This window comes from Nipponia nippon, unplaced genomic scaffold (genome assembly GCF_047370975.1).
Source record: "Nipponia nippon isolate SJK-2023a ecotype South Korea unplaced genomic scaffold, ASM4737097v1 scaffold_1, whole genome shotgun sequence".
Classification (NCBI taxonomy): Eukaryota; Metazoa; Chordata; class Aves; order Pelecaniformes; family Threskiornithidae; genus Nipponia; species Nipponia nippon.
The window spans coordinates 161,501,273-161,521,577 of NW_028262290.1; the positions used below are offsets into that span (position 1 = coordinate 161,501,273).

Here is a 20,305-nt window from a genome sequence, read left to right on the forward strand (position 1 = left end):
ATCTGAGGTATTACCAATTTAAATAAGGTTTCATGCTAGTTCAAGCTTCGGTGGCTAGTTGAATTCTGGAATTTGCAATAAATAGACGAAGAATGATTACATATATAGTGTATGGATCTCTTCTGTAAACCTTGTCCGATTTAAACGTAAGAGCGTGTTGGGCTAACTCTTACGCAAACCACAAATTTTCACAATAAATACGCTTCAAAAAGTTGTCTTAAAAAGTTCCTGCAACACTGAAACGTTTCTAGAAGGGGCTGTGTGTACGACTGGCAACATTAGCGAGGAGTATTTCTCAACAGGTCTTTTCATACAAAACACAAGGAAATTCATACGTGAAAGTCTTTTTCCCTCCCTCCCCACCCCATCATGAAAGTTTAGAAATTTTTGCACAAACAGCGAGAGAACTGATTGTAGCTGCAGTATGTCAAAACGTCCACGTTCTATAAAGACCAAAAATAGTTTGTTTGCTTAGAAAGTCTTTTTTTCGTGTTTTTTTTCCTCCTTATTTTTGAGTAGCGCATCATCCTTTCGGTGAAAGTTTGCCCGTCTGACCGGTCTTCGGTTTTCCTTTCCCCAGCCACGTGGGCGTTTCACACTTTCACTGTCTCCATCAGCGATGACTTGATGGCATCCTCCAAAAGTTGATTGTCTGTGAAAGGGGCTGGGGTTTCGGGGACGGATTCGGACAAACCGATCAGGGACTCCAAGAAACAGGAGCCCTGATCTCCGGCTTGCGGGAAGCCGGGGAAATTAGGCAACTGAAACTGTAACGCTGAGAAGTTATCGAGGTTCTCATACTCCTTTAAGGAGTTGTAAAGGGGTCCCAAGTTATAGTCCGAGAAGGACTGGAAGAAATCCAAGGAGTCAGAGGAAAGGCTGAGGTCAGCGTAGCTCTTGGAGCAGGGCTCAGCCGGGGATGAGGCGCAGCAGGACAGCCCATCACACCGCGCATGGGCAGCATCCTCCAGCAAACCTCCGCCGTCCTGGTTGGCATTCTCATCCAGGCACTCGGAGAGGTGGGACAAGTGGCCGGGGACAGGCTTGGCCTCAATGCTGTGGTCCTCGATGAAGAAGTCGGCGGGGTGGAAGCAGCTCAGGTCATCCTGACCACGGCCACCCTCCTCCTCGGCATCCGAGTCATTGAAGTGGAGGATGCGTGCCAAACCATCGTCATCCACGTCCGACTGGGATTTGTCAGAGGGGAGGCTCTCGTAGGGCTCCTCCAGGTCCTCGCTGGGGTGGGAGGAGATGGAGGAGTCCGTCATGTCACTGCTGCAGCTGTTCTCCCCCAGGGCCTCCAGGTCAGGGCTGAACTGGAAGGCAGGTGCCAGCGGCACGGTGCGCTCCTCCAAAGAGCCCTTCCCCGCTGCACATCCCAAGGGTGGGAGCCGCTCCCGAAAAGGGGGCTCAGCCTCCACCACCTTCTCGCTGCTCTGCTGCTGCTTCTCCAGCTCCAGCTTCATGATGGTGTGGATGAAGTGGGTCTGTACGCGGGCCTGGTTGAACTCGATCCTGCCCTCGGTGTTGCCGCAGCCATCCTTGGTGCAGCCGCAGGGGAAGGAGGTGTGATCCATCTGGCACGGGGAGAAGCAGAGGTGGAGGGTTAGGACGGAACCTGGTGGCTCAAAATCGAAACCGCCCACGACTCACCAGCCCTGAGAAACCAAGTAATAGCTGAGGGGTTTAAAAGCAGACTAAAAAAAAAAAAATAATAATAAAAGACACCCTGCTCTTTTGAAGGGTTGTCATAAAAAAGTTGGATTTCAGTACAACCGAAAAAAGTTAAAAGGTTCCCAAAAAAGCAAAATATAACACTCCAAAAGGAGACATAAGGGGGCAAACATGAGTTTTTACATATTGCATCATGATATTTAATATCTGATCCGTATCATGAGCTTCTGCCCCTGGCCGAGATAAGGACAAATTGCTCAACAGGCATCTGTGGCACCTTGATGTCCCTGTTATCAGCAGGTGGCAGAGGGGGGCTGTGACCTGCACATGGAGCACCCCTCCTGCGTGCACCCACCCGCCTCTGCACACCCACCCTACACCACCCCCAGCCTGCAACCACGGCAGAGAGGGAGCGAGCGGCACCCAGAATAGGGAATATGGCTCCCCAAACACAGCTGGGCAGGCACCCATAAAAAAAAAAATTGAAAAAAATATAATAAGCTAATTGAATAGAGAGGGATTATCCCACTTTGCAGGTGGTCTGTACAGCTAGCTGTGGGCTGATGCTCAGCTGACACTCCCACGTTCGCCTAAGCGTGCTGGGAGTTGTGATATACACCAAGGGGAAAAAAAAAAAAAAAATAAAACCAGGGGGAGGAGGAGAAATCACAGCCTTGTGTCAGGAGCGAGAAGCTTTTGCTTGCCAAGACATTCCCACATGGCCCATCTCCAACAGGAGACCAAGCATGCATAGGTCTCATGGGGACGGACGCGGCGAGCGCATCCACGCTGCAGGCTCGGGCACATCCCCGTGGCTACATGTGTGATTTGGGAAGCGGACACTTTCGAGCAGCGTCTGCCTCGCAGCGCGGGGAGCATCTCCAAGAGCTTTTCTCCCCTGCTTCACTCGGAGCGCAGGTGGGAACAGATGCATTTTACAAGCTGCCCTACCTCTGTCCTGCTTGCTTAACCCCCCCTGCTTTAACGTACACACCAGCTGGAGCCACGGCTTTTCCCCCGTGCCCAGAGGCGAGGGCAGTACCTGACATTTAATGCCTGCCAAGCTGCAGCTGCAGGTCTCCGGGTCGCAGACCTCCTGGCAGTCACAGCCACAGTCCTCCCGGGACAGACGGATATTGTGCAGCTCCCGCTTTTCCTCCTTGTCGATCTTTTTCACCCCCACAGCTTTCAGCAGCGCGCGTCTCTTCTTGGCGGGGTAGGGCTGGAGGAAGAAGCCATCCTCCAGGTCCATGTTGCTGACGTCGATGTCGTCATCAGAGATGTCTTCAATGGTGAGCTGGTTGGCCTCCTCTGACTCCTTTGTGCCATTCATGGTTAGCTAAGGGCAAAAAACGGGCAAAGCATTAGGGACCTGTTGGGGACACAGAGCCATCAGCACCCCCAGGTCAGGAGAAACAAGAAAGGAAAGATCTGCTCCCCACGGTGGCCGACCCCAGGACCAAAAGCTGTGTCAGACTGCCAAAGACCTGACAGACACCTGGCATGTGGAGTTCAGTGTCTTTTCCATCATTTTTCAAAGGTGGAGAACTCAGCTGAAAATTCCACACCGGAGCCTATGTTTTCTGGAGACCCAAACAGGGTTAAGGACCAAGGTCTCAGGGAGGCTGGCACTAAAAAATGGCCATTAACTGACAACATCCACCCACTCCTCACCAACCCAGCCCCATGCTCCTACTCACTTTCCATTTCAACGCTTCCAACTTCTCCTCTTTTAATTTCTCTTCGAGTTTCTCCCGACGAACGTTTTCCTGCTCCTTTGAAAACTCTGCTAGTGTGAACTGCCGGGCAGAGCTGTGTTTGCTCACCATCCCCAGGGTACAGCCCCCGCGACTAGGCACGCTGGTGAACCCCTGGCAGCGTGGGAAGTAAAACACAGTGACCCGGTCAAACTCCACATTGTTCTTCTTTAGTCGCTTGGATTTCTTCAGGATAGACGTAGCTAAAAATGGGGGAAGAAAAAAAAGCACAAAGTCAGTACTGCCATCCTGCAGACAGGAGAGAAATATTACAAACAGGGAGGACTTGCAATTACTGTCTCAACAGGGACATGATGGGACAAGGTTACAACATCACTTGATGGTTTCTGGTGGTTTAGGATCTAACACTTCAAAGGTAGGATGAGGATGGAGAGGAAACTAAGCCAAGTCCCGATGCATTGGAGTCACCGATCAGATTCACCCTAAGAAACGGCTGCTGCTTCTCTTTCCCGCTTGACTTCCTCCAGGAAACATACATTTGCTTATTCTTTACGTGCAGTAGAGCATAACGAACAAGCAACAAACCATCCTACATGCCTGTCTTGCTCTAAACCCAAGCACCCTGCCCCACGTTCAGGAGCTTGCGCTTCGCTTAGGATGCCAGAGCACCAACGCTCCAGCGCCGCGTGGCTCCAGCTTTTGCGGCAGGGCAGAAAATAGCCGAAACGGCTGTTTTTCTGGTACTTCCTTTCACCATCCACTGGGAGGAACTATGAATCTGTAGTTTATTCTCAAGAGACTCATTTGAGAGCAGCTGCAAAGATGTTACTCTTTATGCAGGTGATCCCAGGGTAAACATGGCAATACATTACTCTGGTTTACCTTAAACTGCTGAAACATGCTACACACCATTTAAAGCGGAGCCTCTCCAGAGATACCTAGTTCTGCACATTTGCACGTGCAAACGTAGCAGATAGAGGTGGACTAATTAGCCAGGACAGTTTCAGAGTCAATGAATTTCCATGAATGTAGCTGGCCGCAGAAAGCAAAGCGAAAGTCAGTGGTACTGGGTTAGAGAGCTGCTTCTGCTGCTGCCTGAGCATGACAGTCAGCTATGCACAAATTCACTGGTGGGGTTTTTTGCTCCCATTCTCTGCTGGTGCATGGATGTCTTGGTTGCCACCATGGAGAATATGGGAAAAACCAACCCAGAAAGGATGGGTGACTCCCGCAGAGCTGGGATCCGAGCCCCCCTCTTCGGACGGCAGAGCCACAGGCAGCCCTACTGTGGGTAGCCAACTGAAAGGACTGCTGAAAACCCAAGGGGCTCGGCTGGTTTGGCTGGCCCCGAAGGCTGGGAAAGTGCAAGACCGGCCAGTTAGCTGCACCCACATTTCACAAGTTTCGCTTGCCAAAATATAGCATTTCAGTTTCATATGAAAAAAAAAAGTGTTCACCCAGCTGCGTCAGCAGCTTCTGCTAAAGAGCTGAGGGTTTCACACTGGGCTCTGCAGTCGCTTTGATGATATCTTTGCACTGCGCGTTGCATTTTCATAATAACCTTGACTCAATCTTCTAAAACATTAGCTCTTTATCAAAAGGCAAGTTAACCACTGTGATCATCTATCAGCTGAGCTGCTGCACTTTGGCATTTGCTTCTCCCTCCCCACACCCCCCTCCGAAATTGTTTTCCCATTCCTGACTCCTTTCCAATTGAGCCAGAGAATACAAAAAGTTCATTGTTTTGTCACAAAACCTGGGAAGACAAGCAAGAATGAGACTCTTTATTATTACAAGACTTCTAAAGCCTTTTCAGACCACTGCGTGTTTGTATATGTCTGCTAAGTGGACCTTAACTGCTATATACAGTGGGTGTTCAGTATAATTTACTAGGTTGGACTATTTCTCCTCTGTGAAGATGTTCCCCTATTGTATTTTTTATTTCCCTTCGCATGGCAGATAAAGGATTTTACAACCTTGTCTTCTGTGTATTTTCCTAAAAGCTCTCAAAACTGATATTACTGGGAAAACAAAATAGCATTTATCTGTACTAACAGCGGAGGCAGTGTCAAATGTGTCATGTTCTTTGGCAAAGTACCCAACTTACGTAGGAAACGAGTTCTGAAATGGTAATTACACTACTGGTTAATCATTTTTAACAAACAGTGTTATGGGCCTTTGCTGCCTATGGAATAGCTTGACAGAGGATTGTGGGATGGTGGGATGGTCCTACAGCACTGGCTTGGAGGCACCTGCATGTCTCTGCACACCCAGGTCTTTGGGTTTCTATTCCTGGAAATTTGGACTTCAGCAAGAACGCTATAAAGGAATGATAAATGCTAGGAGGAAGGGCTGAGAAAGACTACGCTGAAGATGTTGGCCGATTCTAAAAACAAGATAAATTGGTGTAATGACAGGGAGCTGGTGTTACAGCCACTTCCACCCCTGAAGGTGTGCTCCAAGGGGGTCTCTACATGGACAGAGGTGACGACCCACCACCACGCTACAAAAAACTCATGCATGGGCACATCTGATCCTGGGAAAGGGGCTGCCGAAGATACTCACGGGTGAAGCTGGGCGTTAAGGCAGAGCTGGGCTTGGGCTCTCCGCGGGAGCTCTCCTCGTCCGACTCCCAGCCCGAGGATGCCGAGGAGGAGAGGGGAGAGCAGGATGAGGAGGAGCAGTAGGTGGTGTCATCCCCCAGCTCTTCGTACTTCCTTTTCAATACCCCGCTCATGGTGACACTGTAATTTTCATATAACTGGAAAACAAAAGAGAAAAGCAAAATAAGGCGAGGGAAATACTGGCAGTTTCTGGTGACAAGCAGGATGGCTTTAACCCCCAGCAAGACTTCTCCACCAGGTCCACCTGGCCACACAGGTGTGATTCCCAAAAAGCGCTCTCCCCAAAAACCCCACACCTTACTACCCTCGCTGTGCACACCTGCTGAATTTCTCTACCATTTTACGATGCTGCAGAAAACCCGACTATTGCAGACAACAAACTGTCCGGAAACCAATTCAATCAACACAAATGTTATCAAACAATAAGTATTACATTTTGCTTACTAATTCTTTTATGTTAACTCCTTACCCAGATCGCTTTCTATGCAGTTACAGCTTTAACGTCTTGCTAATTACAGAAATAAGCCAGTTTGCAGAGAACAATCTGTTGGCATGATTTACTTGCTACAGCCCCCTGGGGAAACAGACTTATTAAATGAAGCACTGAAATACAAATATATCAACTGTGAAGAACAGCCCTTCTCCTCACGGTGCCTTTCATAGTCAGTCCCCCATTCAATAAGCTATTCTTGTTTAGGCTGGGTTATGTATCAAGCATAGTAGCAATTAAAAACAACACAGCTAATTAAAAACAAAGGAGCTCTGTATTTGGCGATTCCTAAATTTCCTGCATGCTTCTCCCCTGCTCATCTCAAGAAAAAAAAAAAAAGAAAAAACAAAAATAACTTTGTTGCATGTTTTAATCTTTGCTTTCAGAAAGTTTGTGGGGTTTGTGTCTCCTGAAATTGCACAAAAGCTACATGTTTTGCCTACAATAGGCTAATGGATATCAGAGCCCACCTAACCTGGGATCCTCTTGCATAGACGATGGACTGTTTCTCTTTTTAGACACAGGCAGCACCGCACCAGATGCCCCTGCTTCTGCAGAAGCCACTGCCAGCTTATTTTGAAGCCAGTGAGCTTTACCCAAAGCTGAGAACCAGGCTGCTGCTGGAGGAGTGACTGGCTTTGACCCCATCCCACCGGCACAACCACAGTGGGAGAGATGCAGCCCCAGCCCAGAAATTCCCTCCAGCAAGACGGGGAGAGCCCCGGCACTGAGGGACACTGCCACCCACCCCGGTGCATCAATAAAACCAGAGGTAACAGGAAAAACCTAAAGCATCCCTGGAATTCGGCTGACACTGGGATGCTTCAGATACAGCCCCAGGACGGTGACAGTGCCAATCCGGGGGTACCAGACACGTGGTCCCCATCCCCTCCCGACAGCTGAAACTCCTCCACCGGCCAAATTTGTTCTTTATAACCATAGCACTTTCTCACCCTCTTTTGCATGTCTGAAGTTAATTTAAGTCTCTGAAAAAGAAAAAAAAAAACAAACCACCAAACCCACCCTCCTGACAGCCCTGAGCAGGCAGCACAGAAACCACACCGGCTTCAAAACCTCCCAGCGATGGGATTTTCAATATCTCGACAGCGCTGCACAGTAACACGTAGCAGGATGGGAGCACATGCGGTGCCCTCAAAGCCCTGCACCGGCCCTCATTAATTATGTTTACCAACAGCTTCCCGGGAGACAACAGTCCCCTAAAAGGTCAAAAAAATCCCTGGATGAAGCAGTTCCTCGGCCTGAAGAAGTTAATCATTCACTGCAACGTGGGCCTACGGGGCTGCTGCATCCCCCACGGCCCCCCAGACCTGGGGGCTGGGGAGAGGCGATCCCCTCCATCCCTCCTCCTCCTCCTCCTCAGCAGCCCCGGAGCTGCAGGTGGTTTTGCCAAGAAGGGGTTGTTGTTTTTTTGGCCTTAATCCAAAACAGATGGGGAGAAGGTGGATTTGGCCACCCTCCAGCCCCAGCAGCACATGTCCTACCTGACACCTGGATTAACCCCTTCCCTGCCTGCGCGAGCTCGCAGGCAGCCACGACACCCAAACCAGCTACCTGGCTGCATTTACAAACCTTTTATTTTTATTAATTTTTTTTGTGCCTTCTGGTCTGTCTCACATTTGTTTTAAGAAACAACCAGGAGCAAAGAAACCCTCCAAATCCATGGCAGGGGTCTGAATCAAAGCCTGGGCTGTAGCCGGAGGTTTGCTTATACCAGCTGATCCCATCGTCCACCCAGAGCAGCCAAATACTTTGCAAAAAAAAACCCCACACGTGGCTTCAGAAAGCATCAGTTCGCACCGCAGAGTAACCACTTGCTGCTCCAAAGGACACCTCCGATGTTGCTCGTGAAGGATGCAACCGTCTAGCCAAGGGAGGGAGAAACCAGCTCCCCAAAAAGCCTGTAGGACACACGTCCAACGGCAAATGCCCTCGGAGATGCAATGTTGACCACATCCAAGCCTTGTGGGAGACACTGGAGGGTGGTGGAGCAGCCAAGGTCACACCGCTGAAATGGGGACAACTCCCAGGTTTGGACCAAAAAAAAAACCAACCAAACCAAAACCAACAAACACCCCACGCAGCATCCATTTACCCAGTCTGCAGGACTCCCAGAGAAGTGAGAAGGTGGATATCACGATGCCGCAGAGCGACGCAGCCCTGATGCTCAGGTCACCTGCAAACCCAGCAGCACCCACCACAAGCTGCACCGCCTCCCCCAAACCAGACAGCAAGAAAAAACAAAGCGTTTTCCTCAAGCGAGCTAACCGAATTAACACAAACACCAAGCCAGAGCCAAGGCAAGCTGTGTATAAGATGGTGCAATTTTTTCTTTTTCTTTTTTTTAAAATACTATCATCACTGATTAGCCACGTCTGGCAGAAGGATGAAGGGAGGTGTGTGCATCTCCCATCTATGAGAATAAGCCAAATGCATAGAAAAAACCCCACCTTTGGCATGCTGTCTTATTCAAAACACCTATTGTTTTGTTAATGTAAAGTAGGTGTCGTGCAAACATGATTCTCAATTAATGGGAAAAAGCTGGTGAACCTGTTGCCCACCAGCCAAAACACATTAATTTTCCTGTGTAACGCCTTCCCCCTCTTTGCTGATTTATGGCTGCGACGTTTTCCAGGTCAAGTTTTCAAATCCTCCTCAGGAGCTATACGCGATGTAGTGGGGCTGCACCCATCGGTGTCTACTTGTATCCACCCCCAAAAAATCCTCCAGACAGGCATTTCGCTGTCAAGGCAGAGAAGATCCTCTCCTCCCCTCCTCGCCCCAGCACTTGGGAGCAGAATTCACGCCAGCGATTTGGACGCTGCCTTGAAAGCCATGTCGCTGAAACCGCTGGCCGCTCAGCCAAAAAAACCCAGGGGCCAATTCAGACACAGCGAGGGTATTTTAATTGCAGTAATTCCGCAAGTAATCTTAAATCCACATTGATATCTTACAAAGAAGTCACAAAAATGTGCACAGCAGCATGAAAAAAAAAAAATACGTATATCTGTGCTTGCCATTGCAAATCTCTGCAGGCACCACCGAGCACAGGATTTTACCACCTTCTCCTTCTCTCTTTTTTTTTTTTTTTTTTTTTTACATAACCTGAAATAAAATAATCCTATCTTCCTTTTAGTTGCCAAAAAAGACATTCTGTTCTTGGCTAAGACTTCTTACTCATCTATTTTACTGAAAACAGCTTTTGGAACAAGTACATAATGCAATGGATCAAACCCGCAGGAATTCCTCTCTGGCACCAGAACTCCCACTATCCTGGGAATACTTTCTAACAAATATTTAGCCCAGATGTGCATTCCTTTCTTTTTCTCTCTCTCCTTTTTTTTTTTTTAAAAGCATTAAAGTTTGGGTGGGGGGGAGCGGAGGGGTGGCTGTCCAGTTGGGGGGAAGGGCATCGAATCTGCAAAGTCCCATTTCTGGCGCTCGGCAAGTCGCAGGGTAAAGCCCTAATACACTGGAATGCGAGGAATTAATGTTTTAACTATCCTCCTCTTGGACAACGTCTCAACAGTAAATATTTCGAGTAATTTAGATTTAAGAAGGTTTGGCATTTGTTTAGCCAAGCGCAGAGGAAGGCAACCAAAGCCCCTACCAGCGTCCAGTTAGCCTCTTTGTAAGAGACTGCACAAACAGGCATCATGGCTTTGTGCAGACATAGGCAGAGGTGATGTTTCGGCGTCATATTTTGGGGCCGTATACGCGCTTTGCACCGGGCAGGCGAACGCAGCAGCGCAAGCAAGGCAAAGGAAACTTCTCCCAGCAAGTCCAGCAGCTGCATGTGCTTGGGCCACAACTCCAGTAGCATTGCAGGAGAACATATATGAGCAAGGGTATTTTAAATTTGGGGGTTTCTGTCGGTGGAGCATCCTAAGAATGGAAGGATCCCAAATCTGTGCATGAGCTATTGAATGCAAACTTTCTTCTGCAAAGCAATTTGGGTAAAAACAAAAAAAAACTCAAAAAAACCCCAAACCTCAGTGCAATGCACTAAAAAGTATTTATTTTCCAGTGACTTTTTGAGCCGGTTTGCCGACTTTACAAGCACAGCCGTCTGCCTGCAGCCCGGGAAGCCAAGGTGGACTCTTCCCGGGACATGGGGCGCCGGGAGCGAGTTAACAACTCTGCTGAGCCGTGAGTCAGAGCGGCTCCCGCTCCCTCCCCCAGAGCCGCGGTGGCTGTGCAGGTCTAGCAGGAGTAAATATTAGTTTAAAAAACACCACCGCATATTTTAGCCAGGTACGGCTCCGAAGGCGACTCGCGGAGCAAACCTGGGGGAGTTTTTGGGGTCAGTGTTTATTTGCACGCCACCATTTATTGCGGGTCAGGCAACCTTGGTGCGAGTATCCCCCAAAAATGGTACAAAGCTGAGCTTCCCATGCAGCTATCCCAGATATTTGATGGCTAACAGCAGCAGTGATTCCAGTAATGCCTCTGGGTTACTTAATAATCACCGTGCTATCAACACTGATTCATTGCTTGTTCATTTAACTATTTTAATTCTTTGCATATTTACTTAAGTGGTTTCCCCAGTGCCGCTGTGACAGCCTCCACGATGACAACAGTTCCCAATTTTGGGGCTGACAGGGGCCAAGGCGAGCGGGATCATCCCATCGGGACTCTCCAGGCGGACAGTCCCGTGCGTGTTCCCAGCCACGCAAGCTGTGCTTTCCAGTCCAGACCAGATTATTTTCACCCAGCTGGGTCTAAGGTTTCATAACCTTGCTCCGGTTAAAAATAGCCTCTGCCTACTATGCAACAGCAAAACCCAAAGTACCCCGTGCCGCTGAGCAGGAGCATGAATCAGTTCGTAGCACCACGAGTTTATTCTCCTGCCAGAGACTGAACAGGCAAAACACCTTCCCCAGGAAGAGCATCAGAAGCATTTACTCCATCTACTAATTTTCGGAAGGCCACAAAGAAAAAGGCTTTTCAAGATTTTTCTATCAAGCCCTTACTTCTCGCTGACAGCTTGAAAGGTAAATAAGAAACATTAGCAAATACATTAAAGGTTATCTGACACGGCCCAAATGAAACGAGGTTCAAATGTACTCGGCGCAGATTGTGCTGTAATAAATATGAAAACAGCGAAGTGTGCTTTGTCTAGGAAAATCCTCTATTTGATTACACCTCATGAATAATTCACACCAGGTTTCCATATTTGTCCTCCTGTAGGTACACGCTGTGCATTACCTTGCCTGCTATATATACGCACGCATTTCCTGCGCTGAATTATTAAAGGCTCGCCGGGAGCTGCAGAGTCTCTCCACGCAGAGAACAAACGCGCCATCCCGAAAATAAACCCCCCAGCCTTGACGGGCCTCATCCGCAAACTGTTCAGCAGAGGAAAAAAATTTTTTAAAAATCGTGGGGGGGGGGGGGGGGGGAATAAAAAATTAAAAAAAAAAAATTGCTGATGAGTTCGCTGTAACAAATGACAAGACTTTGAGGTTTGTAAATGGCCGTGAGGGTTTTCTCTCCATCCCACCGAGGCGTTGTCATTCCAGACGTTGGTAAGGCAGGGCTGCTTTAGGAAAGGGCTGTCCCTATGTGTCAGCCTCTTCCTACAGCGACATTATGTAACTCGGGGGCGACAGACACTTCGGGGGATGCCGGGGGGACACGCAAAAAAAAAAAAATACACACTGAGAAAACTTAGTAGTTTGTTTTTTGTTTGTTTTTGGTTTTTTTTCCCTTTTCTCCAGTGCGCTGTAAAAGCCGCGATTTTTTTCTTTGGGAAGGGGGGGCCGCCGCTCCCCGTCCGTCCGTCGGTCCATCCGTGCGCCGGTCGGTAGGTGTTGCTGTAGCGACGGGAAAGCATCCCCGGCCGGGCAGATTTGGGGAAGAGCGAGCCGGCAAGGCTCCCCCCCGCCCCCCCCCCCCCCGCCTTTCTTTCAACATCGAGAAAATTGGAACCGCAGCCGTAGAGATGGAGCAGAGCCTTAACTGACGGAGGGGAAACTCGGCGCTACCCCCAGTAAATATATAGGTATTTATATCTATGTATAGCGCAGCGTTTTCCGCCGATGGGAAAGTGCGGGAGGGCCGGGGGAGCTGCAAACCGTCCCCCCCCGCCCCCCCGAGGAACGCGGTCCCGCTGCCCCGGGGGTCCCGGACCCTCCCGCCGGCCCCGGCCCCAGCCCCGCCGGGCTCCCCTCGCCCCCGGGCAGGAGCAGCCCGGCCAGACGCCGCCGCTGTGGCGCCTGCCCGGGTCTGGACGGCGGGAGAACGAGACGGACCCCCCCCGCCCCCGCCGGCGGGGCACCGGGACGGGCTCCGTACCCGGAGCCCCGACAGCCGAGCACCGCGCCGGGCAAACACCGCCCCGGCTCTGAACCGGACCCCCCGACGGCCGAGCACCGCGCCGGACCCCGCGCCCCGCGGTCCCGGACGGCGGAGCACCGAGCCTCCCCCGCGGAGGAGCCCCCCCGCCGCTCCCCTCCAGCCCCATCCCGACACCGGTTTCCCCCCGGCGGGCTCTACCTGCGGCGGCGGCGGCGGGTCTCGGCGCGGCGGCTCCGGCTGCAGCGGCGGTGCCTGGCGCGGCGCCTCCCGCTCTGCCGCTGCCGGGGCCGGGGCTGACGCCGCGCCGCGCCGCGCTGCCCTTTTTCGTCAGTGGAAAACTCCGGGCTCTGACGCAGGCGGTGACAGGAGCGGGGCCGGCGCGCGCCCGGCCCGCCCGGCTTCCTGCCCCCCCCCCCGCCCCCCCCCGCTGTGGGCGGGGCGCTGAGTCAGGGCCGCGGGACGCCCCGCCCCGCCCCGCCCCCGGCACCGCGGGGGGGGACGCAGGGGGCCGGGGAGCCCACAGGGGGTGCGGGTCCCACGGGGGGGCTGGGACCCCCAAGCAGGCCTGGCCCCTGAAAGGGATTTGGACCCCACAAAGGGTTTGGGTCCCTACATGGAGTTGGGGACCCACAGGCACAGTTTGGACCCCGAAATGGGTCTGAGTACCACAGGGGTTTGGGGACCGCGAAGCAAGTGTGGACCCCAAAAGGGGTTTGGGTGCTTCAGGGGGTTTGGGCCACCCAAAGGGTGGGGGAACCACCAGAAAAGGTTGGACCCCGAAAGAGATTTGGGTCTCACAGGGGTTTTGGACCCCCAAGCAGGCATTGACCCCGTAAGGGGTTTGGGTTCCTCAAGGGGTTTGGAGCCCACAAGGGGCTGGGGACCCACAGGCAAAGCTTGGACCTCGAAACAGATTTGGGTCTCATGGGGGGTTTGGGACCCACCAGTAGGCTTGGCCCCTGAAAGGGGTTTGGACCCCACAAAAGGTTTGGGTCCCTACATGGACTTGGGGACCCACAGGCACAGCTTGGACCCCAAAATGGATGTGGGTCCCACAGGGGGTTTGGGAGCCACAAGGGGCTGGGGACACACAGGCAAGGCTTGGACCCCCAAATAGATCTGAGTACCACAGGGGGTTGGGGACCCCGAAGCATGTGTGGACCCCGAAAGGGGTTTGGGTGCTTCAGGGGGTTTGGGCCACACAAAGGGTTGGGGACCCACAGGCAAAGCTTGGACCCTGAAACAGATTTGGGTCTCCCAGGGGGTTTGGGAACCACAGCAGGGCTGGGACCCCCAAGCAGGCTTGGCCCCTGAAAGGGATTTGAACCCCACAAAAGGTTTGGGTCCCTAGATGGACTTGGAGACCCACAGGCACAGCTTGGACCCCAAAATGGCTTTGAGTACCACAGGGGGTTGGGGACCGCGAAGCAAGTATGGACCCCAAAAGGGGTTTGGGTGCTTCAGGGGGTTTGGGCTACAGAAAGGGCGGGGGAACCACCAGAAAAGGTTGGACCCCGAAAGAGATTTGGGCACTGCAAGGGAGTTTGGGCCACACAAAGGGTTGGGGACACACAGGCAAGGCTTGGACCCCAAACAGATTTGGGCACCACGAGGAGTTTGGCACCCACCAGCGGGCCTGGCCCCTGAAAGGGATTTGGACCCTACAAAGGGTTTGGGTCCCTACATGGTCTTCGGGACCCACAGCAAAGCTTGGACCCCAAAACAGATTTGAGTACCACAGGGAGCTGGGGACCCCGAAGCAGGTGTGGACCCCAAAACGGGTTTGGTGCTTCATGGGGTTCAGAGACCACAGAGGGTTGGGGAACCACAGGAAAAGATTGGACCCTGAAAGAGATTTGGGCACTGCAAGGGGTTTGGGCCATACAAAGCGTTGGAGACCCACAGGCAAGGATTGGACCCCAAACCGATTTGGGCACCACAGGGAGTTTGGAACCCACAAGTAGGTTTGGCCTCTGAAAGGGATTTGGACCCCACAAAGGGTTTGGGACCCTACATGGGATTTGGGACCCACAGGCACAACTTGGACCCCAAAATGGATGTGGGTGCCTCAAGCGTTTGGGACCCCACAAGGGGTTGGAGACCCACAAGTGGGTTTGGACCCCAAAATGCATTTGGTTCCCACAAGGGGTTTGTGCTCCACAAGGAGTTTGGGACTCAGAAGCACAGTTTGGACCTCAAAAGTCGTTTGGACCCCAAAATTAATTTAAGCCCAACAAGAAGTTTGAGCCCCACAAGGAATTTGGGACCCACGAGCAAGGCTTGGAACCCAAAACAAATTTGGGCCCCACAAGGGGGTTGGCCCCACAGGGATTTGGGATCCACAGGGGATTTGGGACCCACAAGCAAGGTTTGGCCTCCCACAAGGGATCTGGGCCCTATAAGGGGCTTGGGCCCCACAAGTAAGGCTTGGACCCCAAAAGGGGTTTTGGTCCCATGAGGGGTTTGGGATGCACAAGTCGTGTTTGACCTCTTGAAGGGTGTTAGGCCCACCTGAAGATGCTTGGGCCATAGCAGCAAGGCCTGGCCCCTGGGGGGAATTTTGGACCAACATGGATTTGATCCCCGAAAGGTGTTTGGGCCCTACAGGCAAAGGTGGATCCCTCAAGGGGATTTGGGCCCCTCAAAGGAACTTGAGCCCCATGGGCAAGGGTTGACCACCAAAATGGGTTTGAGCCTCACAAGCAAGAGTTGTCCCCCAAAGGAGGTCTCTGAAAGGGACTTTGGCCCTATAAAAGCAAGGCTTGGGCCCCAGAGGGATTTAAGGCCCCACAGGCCAGAGACACAATGTGTTGGGGAGTTTGTTTCCCAACACGGCTGGGATTGGAGGGGCATCCGGGAGCCTGCACCAGGTCACCCCCCCAGCTCTGCCCATTGCAGCCTTCAGCGGAGGATCTCCGCATGCTTCCCATTGACCATTAGGAGCTTTCGGAGAGCTGCACCATTGGGATCAAACCCCTTACAGCGGTAGCTGAGGTGCAGACTGACCCGGCATTTCCCAATTTCGGCATTTGGCTGGATTTTTGTCCCACGAGCTGGAGCTGGGCCAACGGCCAGAGGCATGGTCAGAGTCCCCGGGCTATGAAGCTGCCTGCTCTCAAGGCTGCTCTTTAAAATGTAGCCCAGCTGTACCCCACAGGGTTTAGGTACAGCCAAGCTGTAGGAGTCCCTGTGTAGGACCAAGTCCATGGATGTGGGAGGACTTGTCTCCTCCAGCTCCATGGAGGAGCCTGAAAACGGCCATACCAGGGTCTCCTCAACTCCACCTCTGCATCCAGCCTCTAAGGGGCTGCTCATCCCCTTCCTACACCAAGGTCCAGCTTCAATCCTTTGCTTGCCATAGCTTCAACTCAAAATCAGATGGAGTTGTGTTGGATTTGCCTTGGCCAAGAAGGTGGATGAGGTTGGATTGGGGTGTGAAGGATTTCCCCAAGCACACGTACCCCCGTGCTCCGTTGTGAGCCCCTGAGCTCCAAGACACTTCCCACACAGTGCTGCGAGCTGGGGTGCTGGCACCTCTTTCCAGGAATATTATTTTACTTATAAACCTCTTGGGATGCCTTTCATCTTTTTTTTTTTTTTTTTTTTTTTTTTTTTTTGTAACGCAGGTGTCTCATTTGGAAGGTGGCTGGTCTGACCATGAAGAGTGGAGAAGATGAGGTGAGAGCTTCAACATAGTACAGCTCTTTTAGGGTAGACCGCTGTTAAAGTCTCACCCTTAGATCTTTCAGCAGTGAAAGCTTTCAAACCCTGGGGCTAAAATGTTGAAAAAAAAAAAAATTGATGCTGAAAAAGGTCATCTCTAGCGCCAAAGCCACAGCCAGTTTGATACCACCATATGAAGCGGTGCCACCAGGATTTTTGCTTCTGGTCTTACCCCGGTGTGTGTCAGTGATTGCCGTGGATGGGGCAGCCCCACCGGTCACCCTAATGGCACCGCTGCAAGGGCAGCAAACCATAGTGGTGTGTGAGGGTGAGCAACCAGGGTGAACTGAGAACATCTTCAAGCCGATTTTGCTGCTGTACTTGGTGTAACTCCATAACCCTGTGGTTGTCCCATGTTTCTCCTTTCCAGGTGCTTCACCCCAGTACCTGGCTCGCCTCCCTGTGTCTCTCTCCCCAGCCCATGAAACAACGGCAACAGCTCCCAATAGTACAGCGCACAGGAGGGACGAGTTGAGAGTTTACTTCAAAGATGCAAATATTGTGGAGGTAATATGTAATTATAGATGGTGCCCTGATGACGGGTGGGTCCTGTCTTTGAGGCACGAGGGCCTTCCTGAATATGCTGGTGTACAGCACTCGATCACCAAAGGAGCGGTTTTCCTGAGGTTTCATTTACCATGTTTGGACATGGCCGTGATTAATATTTCCTAACAGGAAGACGTCATGCGTGCAGGCTTTCCTCTTCAGGGTTTGCGTCGAGGGTGACCAAGTTCAGGTTATACACTGGCTCCTCACTTCCTCCGCCTCGGAAACTACACCCCGGCCGGCCGCTGCCTCCCCGCCAGCCCGGCCACCGCCGGCCGCCCTCCCCGCACCAGCAGTCGCCCATCGCTGAGCCCGAAACGGGTCCTGGCGCCGGTGAGGTCTCACTGCACAATCCCTGGGGACCTGGAGAGCTTTGATATGACGGGACCAGGACATAATATCACCTATCTACATATGGTGTCTGTGAGATGAAGGGAGGGGTCATTTGTCACTGTCCCTGAGCTGAGTTTGGCATGAAACCCAGGGTACGAGGGAAAGGGGATATCCTGGAAAACGCTTGGAAAAGTTGCCAGCGACCTCTGGGTTACAATATTTTCTGTCTTGCTTTTATTAGTTTTAATTAAAGTAAAGCCACTGTGAGATAGAGACCCATGCAGGGCAGAAATTATTTCGGTATTCAGTCAGGCGATGAACAATTCTGACCCCCAACTGCCCATACTTGTGTGTGTGTGTGTGTGTGTGTGTGAAAGAGAAGGGGGGGTTGAAACAAAACTTTCTGGCTCTTCTCTTTGAAGCAGCACTTTTTTTGTTTTAAAATCAACCTAAAAACACTACTACATAAATAAGTGAAAACTTACACAGAAGGATAAATAGCCCTCAACCAATATAAGACGTTTTGTTGTGTAGGTTGAAAGAAATATCTCAGTTTGACTCAATGTGTATTTTGTCGTTGCGTCTCTGAGCCTCCTTCCTCCAACAAATGAATTCAAGAGAGAGAGGAGAAAAAAAAATAAATCTGTTTCTCTTTAACCTGAGCCAGGTTGGTTTGGTTTTTAACACAGCTTTTTCACCTCTCGAGGAGCATCCTCCTCTTCCCAGGCAGCCGGAGAGGCACACAGCCCCTGCGCCCAGGAAAGCCCTCGCTCCTTTGGCAAAGGCTGCTGGCAGCACCGTCCCGGAGCTGGTTTCCCTGGCCAGGCGCCATGCAAGCGCTGCTCCAGCAGGAGGAAATTCCCTGCTGACCGGCCACGGCAGGGATAAGTGGTCTGGCAGAGAGCAGCAGCCGCAGACCAAGCGCAGGGAGCAGGGAGCCCAGCGGGAAAGGACCGGAGGAGGATTCTGCGTGATACACGGGGCAGCGAGATAAGAGGTGTGAGCCAGACAAGCTCTGGATGTCAAGCTCCTCGCTGCCTGTTTTGTGCTTGCCCTACAGCAGGAGAAGCGCTTTCCCTAGAGTTAAAAGCCTCTAGGTGCTTAGGGATGGGTAAATCAGGAGTATCTGGGCTTGGAGATAGGAATTTTTTTCCTAGTTTTACATGCACATCCCGAGCACAGTTCTGAAAGGGCTCATCGGCTGTATCTGGCTGTGCATGTGTTGCTGGGTACTGTAGCAAGCCATCTGAGAAGGAAGGTACAGGGACATGGGAAAAGAAACCGCCGCTGAACCAACCCTGCTTAAGCAATCGCACGTCCGGCATCACCTCCCGCCGGCCCCGTGGCCCTGACTCGCCCGTGGCCCCAACTCGTCCTGTTTCACGTTCGGATAAAATGAACGCTTAGCTTTTATAACATGTTGTGCAATAGCAGCGGGCTCATGGGCTGCCTGTCTTGGTGCCAGGGCTCCTTCCCACCCCACATCTCTGAAACACAAGTTGAACAATGGCGTTGAGTTGTTTTGTTTTGTTTTTTTTTTTCCCTGAAAGGTGGACATAAAAATGGCAAATCAAAGACTTTGCTTCAGCCACGCTCTGGGCTATTCACTGACACTGGGAGCTGTGGGAGGGATGTGGCTGCGCTGTGACAGCCTTGGGTGCATGAGTCTGGCCATGAAGATGTGATAGAAGGTGTCCTGTGGTTTCCTCATTGATTTTACACCAGCACAACTCCATCAGCTTCTGCAAAGCTGCCCCTGATTTGACCTGATGCTGGAAGACAGTCAGATCTATAGCATTTAAGGCCCTATATGCCGTGCTGTTATATATCTGTTGGGTAATTATGGATTTACTGAAACGTGCTTTCTTCATGCATTTTGCTATGCTGTCAATCCTTGATAGAAATAGGGACATCATAATATGCTGCTCTCCTAAATGTACAGGCACCCTAAATGTACAGGCACCCTGTATAGGCTTGAAAGAGATGGAAATTATGACCTGTTTGCTGAGATGCGCTGATGTAATCGTTAGTTTCCCAACAAACATGCAAAAATCGTCAACCTGAGCGAATAAGTGTTAACTTAAAAGGCAGGCATGAAATGGGAATTGTGAAAATGTAGTTTCCACCACTCCCTAGCAGTGGTTAGCAGCAAGGAAAATATATATGACAAAAAAACCATGTTATCCAGACAGCTGAATTCAAGTGGGGCACCTGTGTCCTCAATTAACCCAACTAATAGTTAACTTCGGTGTCAACAGAAACCCTCCCACCAGGATTTGGAGGTGGGAAATAGATGAGTGCTGTGTTTTTAGCTCCTTGACATTTCGTGAGTCGTCTGTTTTAGCACTGAAATGTCTCAAGTGATGGGACCGTTGCAATTTCTCTTTCAAGGGTATCGCTCTCGCACAATAATTAAATCTCTGGCTTCCAAGCGTAATTGCCAATGACAGTGCCTCCGAAGTTGCTTTTTATGCTCGACCGTTCTGTATCCTGGCAGAAAGGGCTTCCAGAAAAATAAAGAAGCCAGGGAAGAGTTGCGAGCGGCAGCAAAGGCAAGAAGCAGCAATACAAGCTCCATCCTTCCCCCCACGTAGGGACAACAACTGTCCCTAAACATCAAGGGGGCCCAAAATATGTCGCAAACCTGGATGCCTAACAGGCCCTGAAGGAAATGGTAGCTTACAGCACAGCTCCATCATTACCAGGGTTGCTGGAAAACGGTCATTTTTCAGCACTTGGACCTGTCTCCTGCTCCAGGTTGGTAATTGGTGGTGTTGGCGGTGAGCCAGGAAGCGCTCGCAGCTCTGTCTTGAGGGGACAAAAGCCTCCATTACTTTATGCTCTCTAACTCTCCCAAGGTGTGCTGCTGTCTATCAATA

At 51.4% G+C, this 20,305-nt stretch overlaps 1 protein-coding gene and 1 long non-coding RNA gene across 3 annotated transcripts; one reads left to right on the forward strand and one right to left on the reverse strand.

Moving 5' to 3' along the window:
• Window positions 1–368: 368 nt before the first annotated feature.
• On the reverse strand, window positions 369–13,144 carry CSRNP1 (cysteine and serine rich nuclear protein 1). Of its 2 annotated transcripts, none has more exons than XM_087730914.1 (5): window positions 13,023–13,144; window positions 5,958–6,153; window positions 3,375–3,634; window positions 2,717–3,013; window positions 369–1,577 (listed from the first exon to the last, which is right to left on the reverse strand). In XM_087730914.1, the coding sequence occupies exons 2-5, from the start codon at window positions 6,127–6,129 to the stop codon at window positions 594–596; spliced, it is 1,713 nt and encodes a 570-aa protein (XP_087587040.1). In that variant the 5' UTR covers window positions 6,130–6,153; window positions 13,023–13,144; the 3' UTR covers window positions 369–593. The 2 variants fall into 2 exon arrangements, with proteins under 2 accessions (XP_087587040.1, XP_087587049.1); XM_087730923.1 differs by lacking the exon at window positions 13,023–13,144 and adding an exon at window positions 11,733–11,856.
• Window positions 11,945–17,922, forward strand: LOC148057688 (uncharacterized). The gene is made up of 4 exons (XR_015698674.1): window positions 11,945–12,528; window positions 16,451–16,502; window positions 16,918–17,054; window positions 17,223–17,922. It is a non-coding gene; the product is annotated as an uncharacterized LOC148057688 (long non-coding RNA).
• Window positions 17,923–20,305: the final 2,383 nt, after the last annotated feature.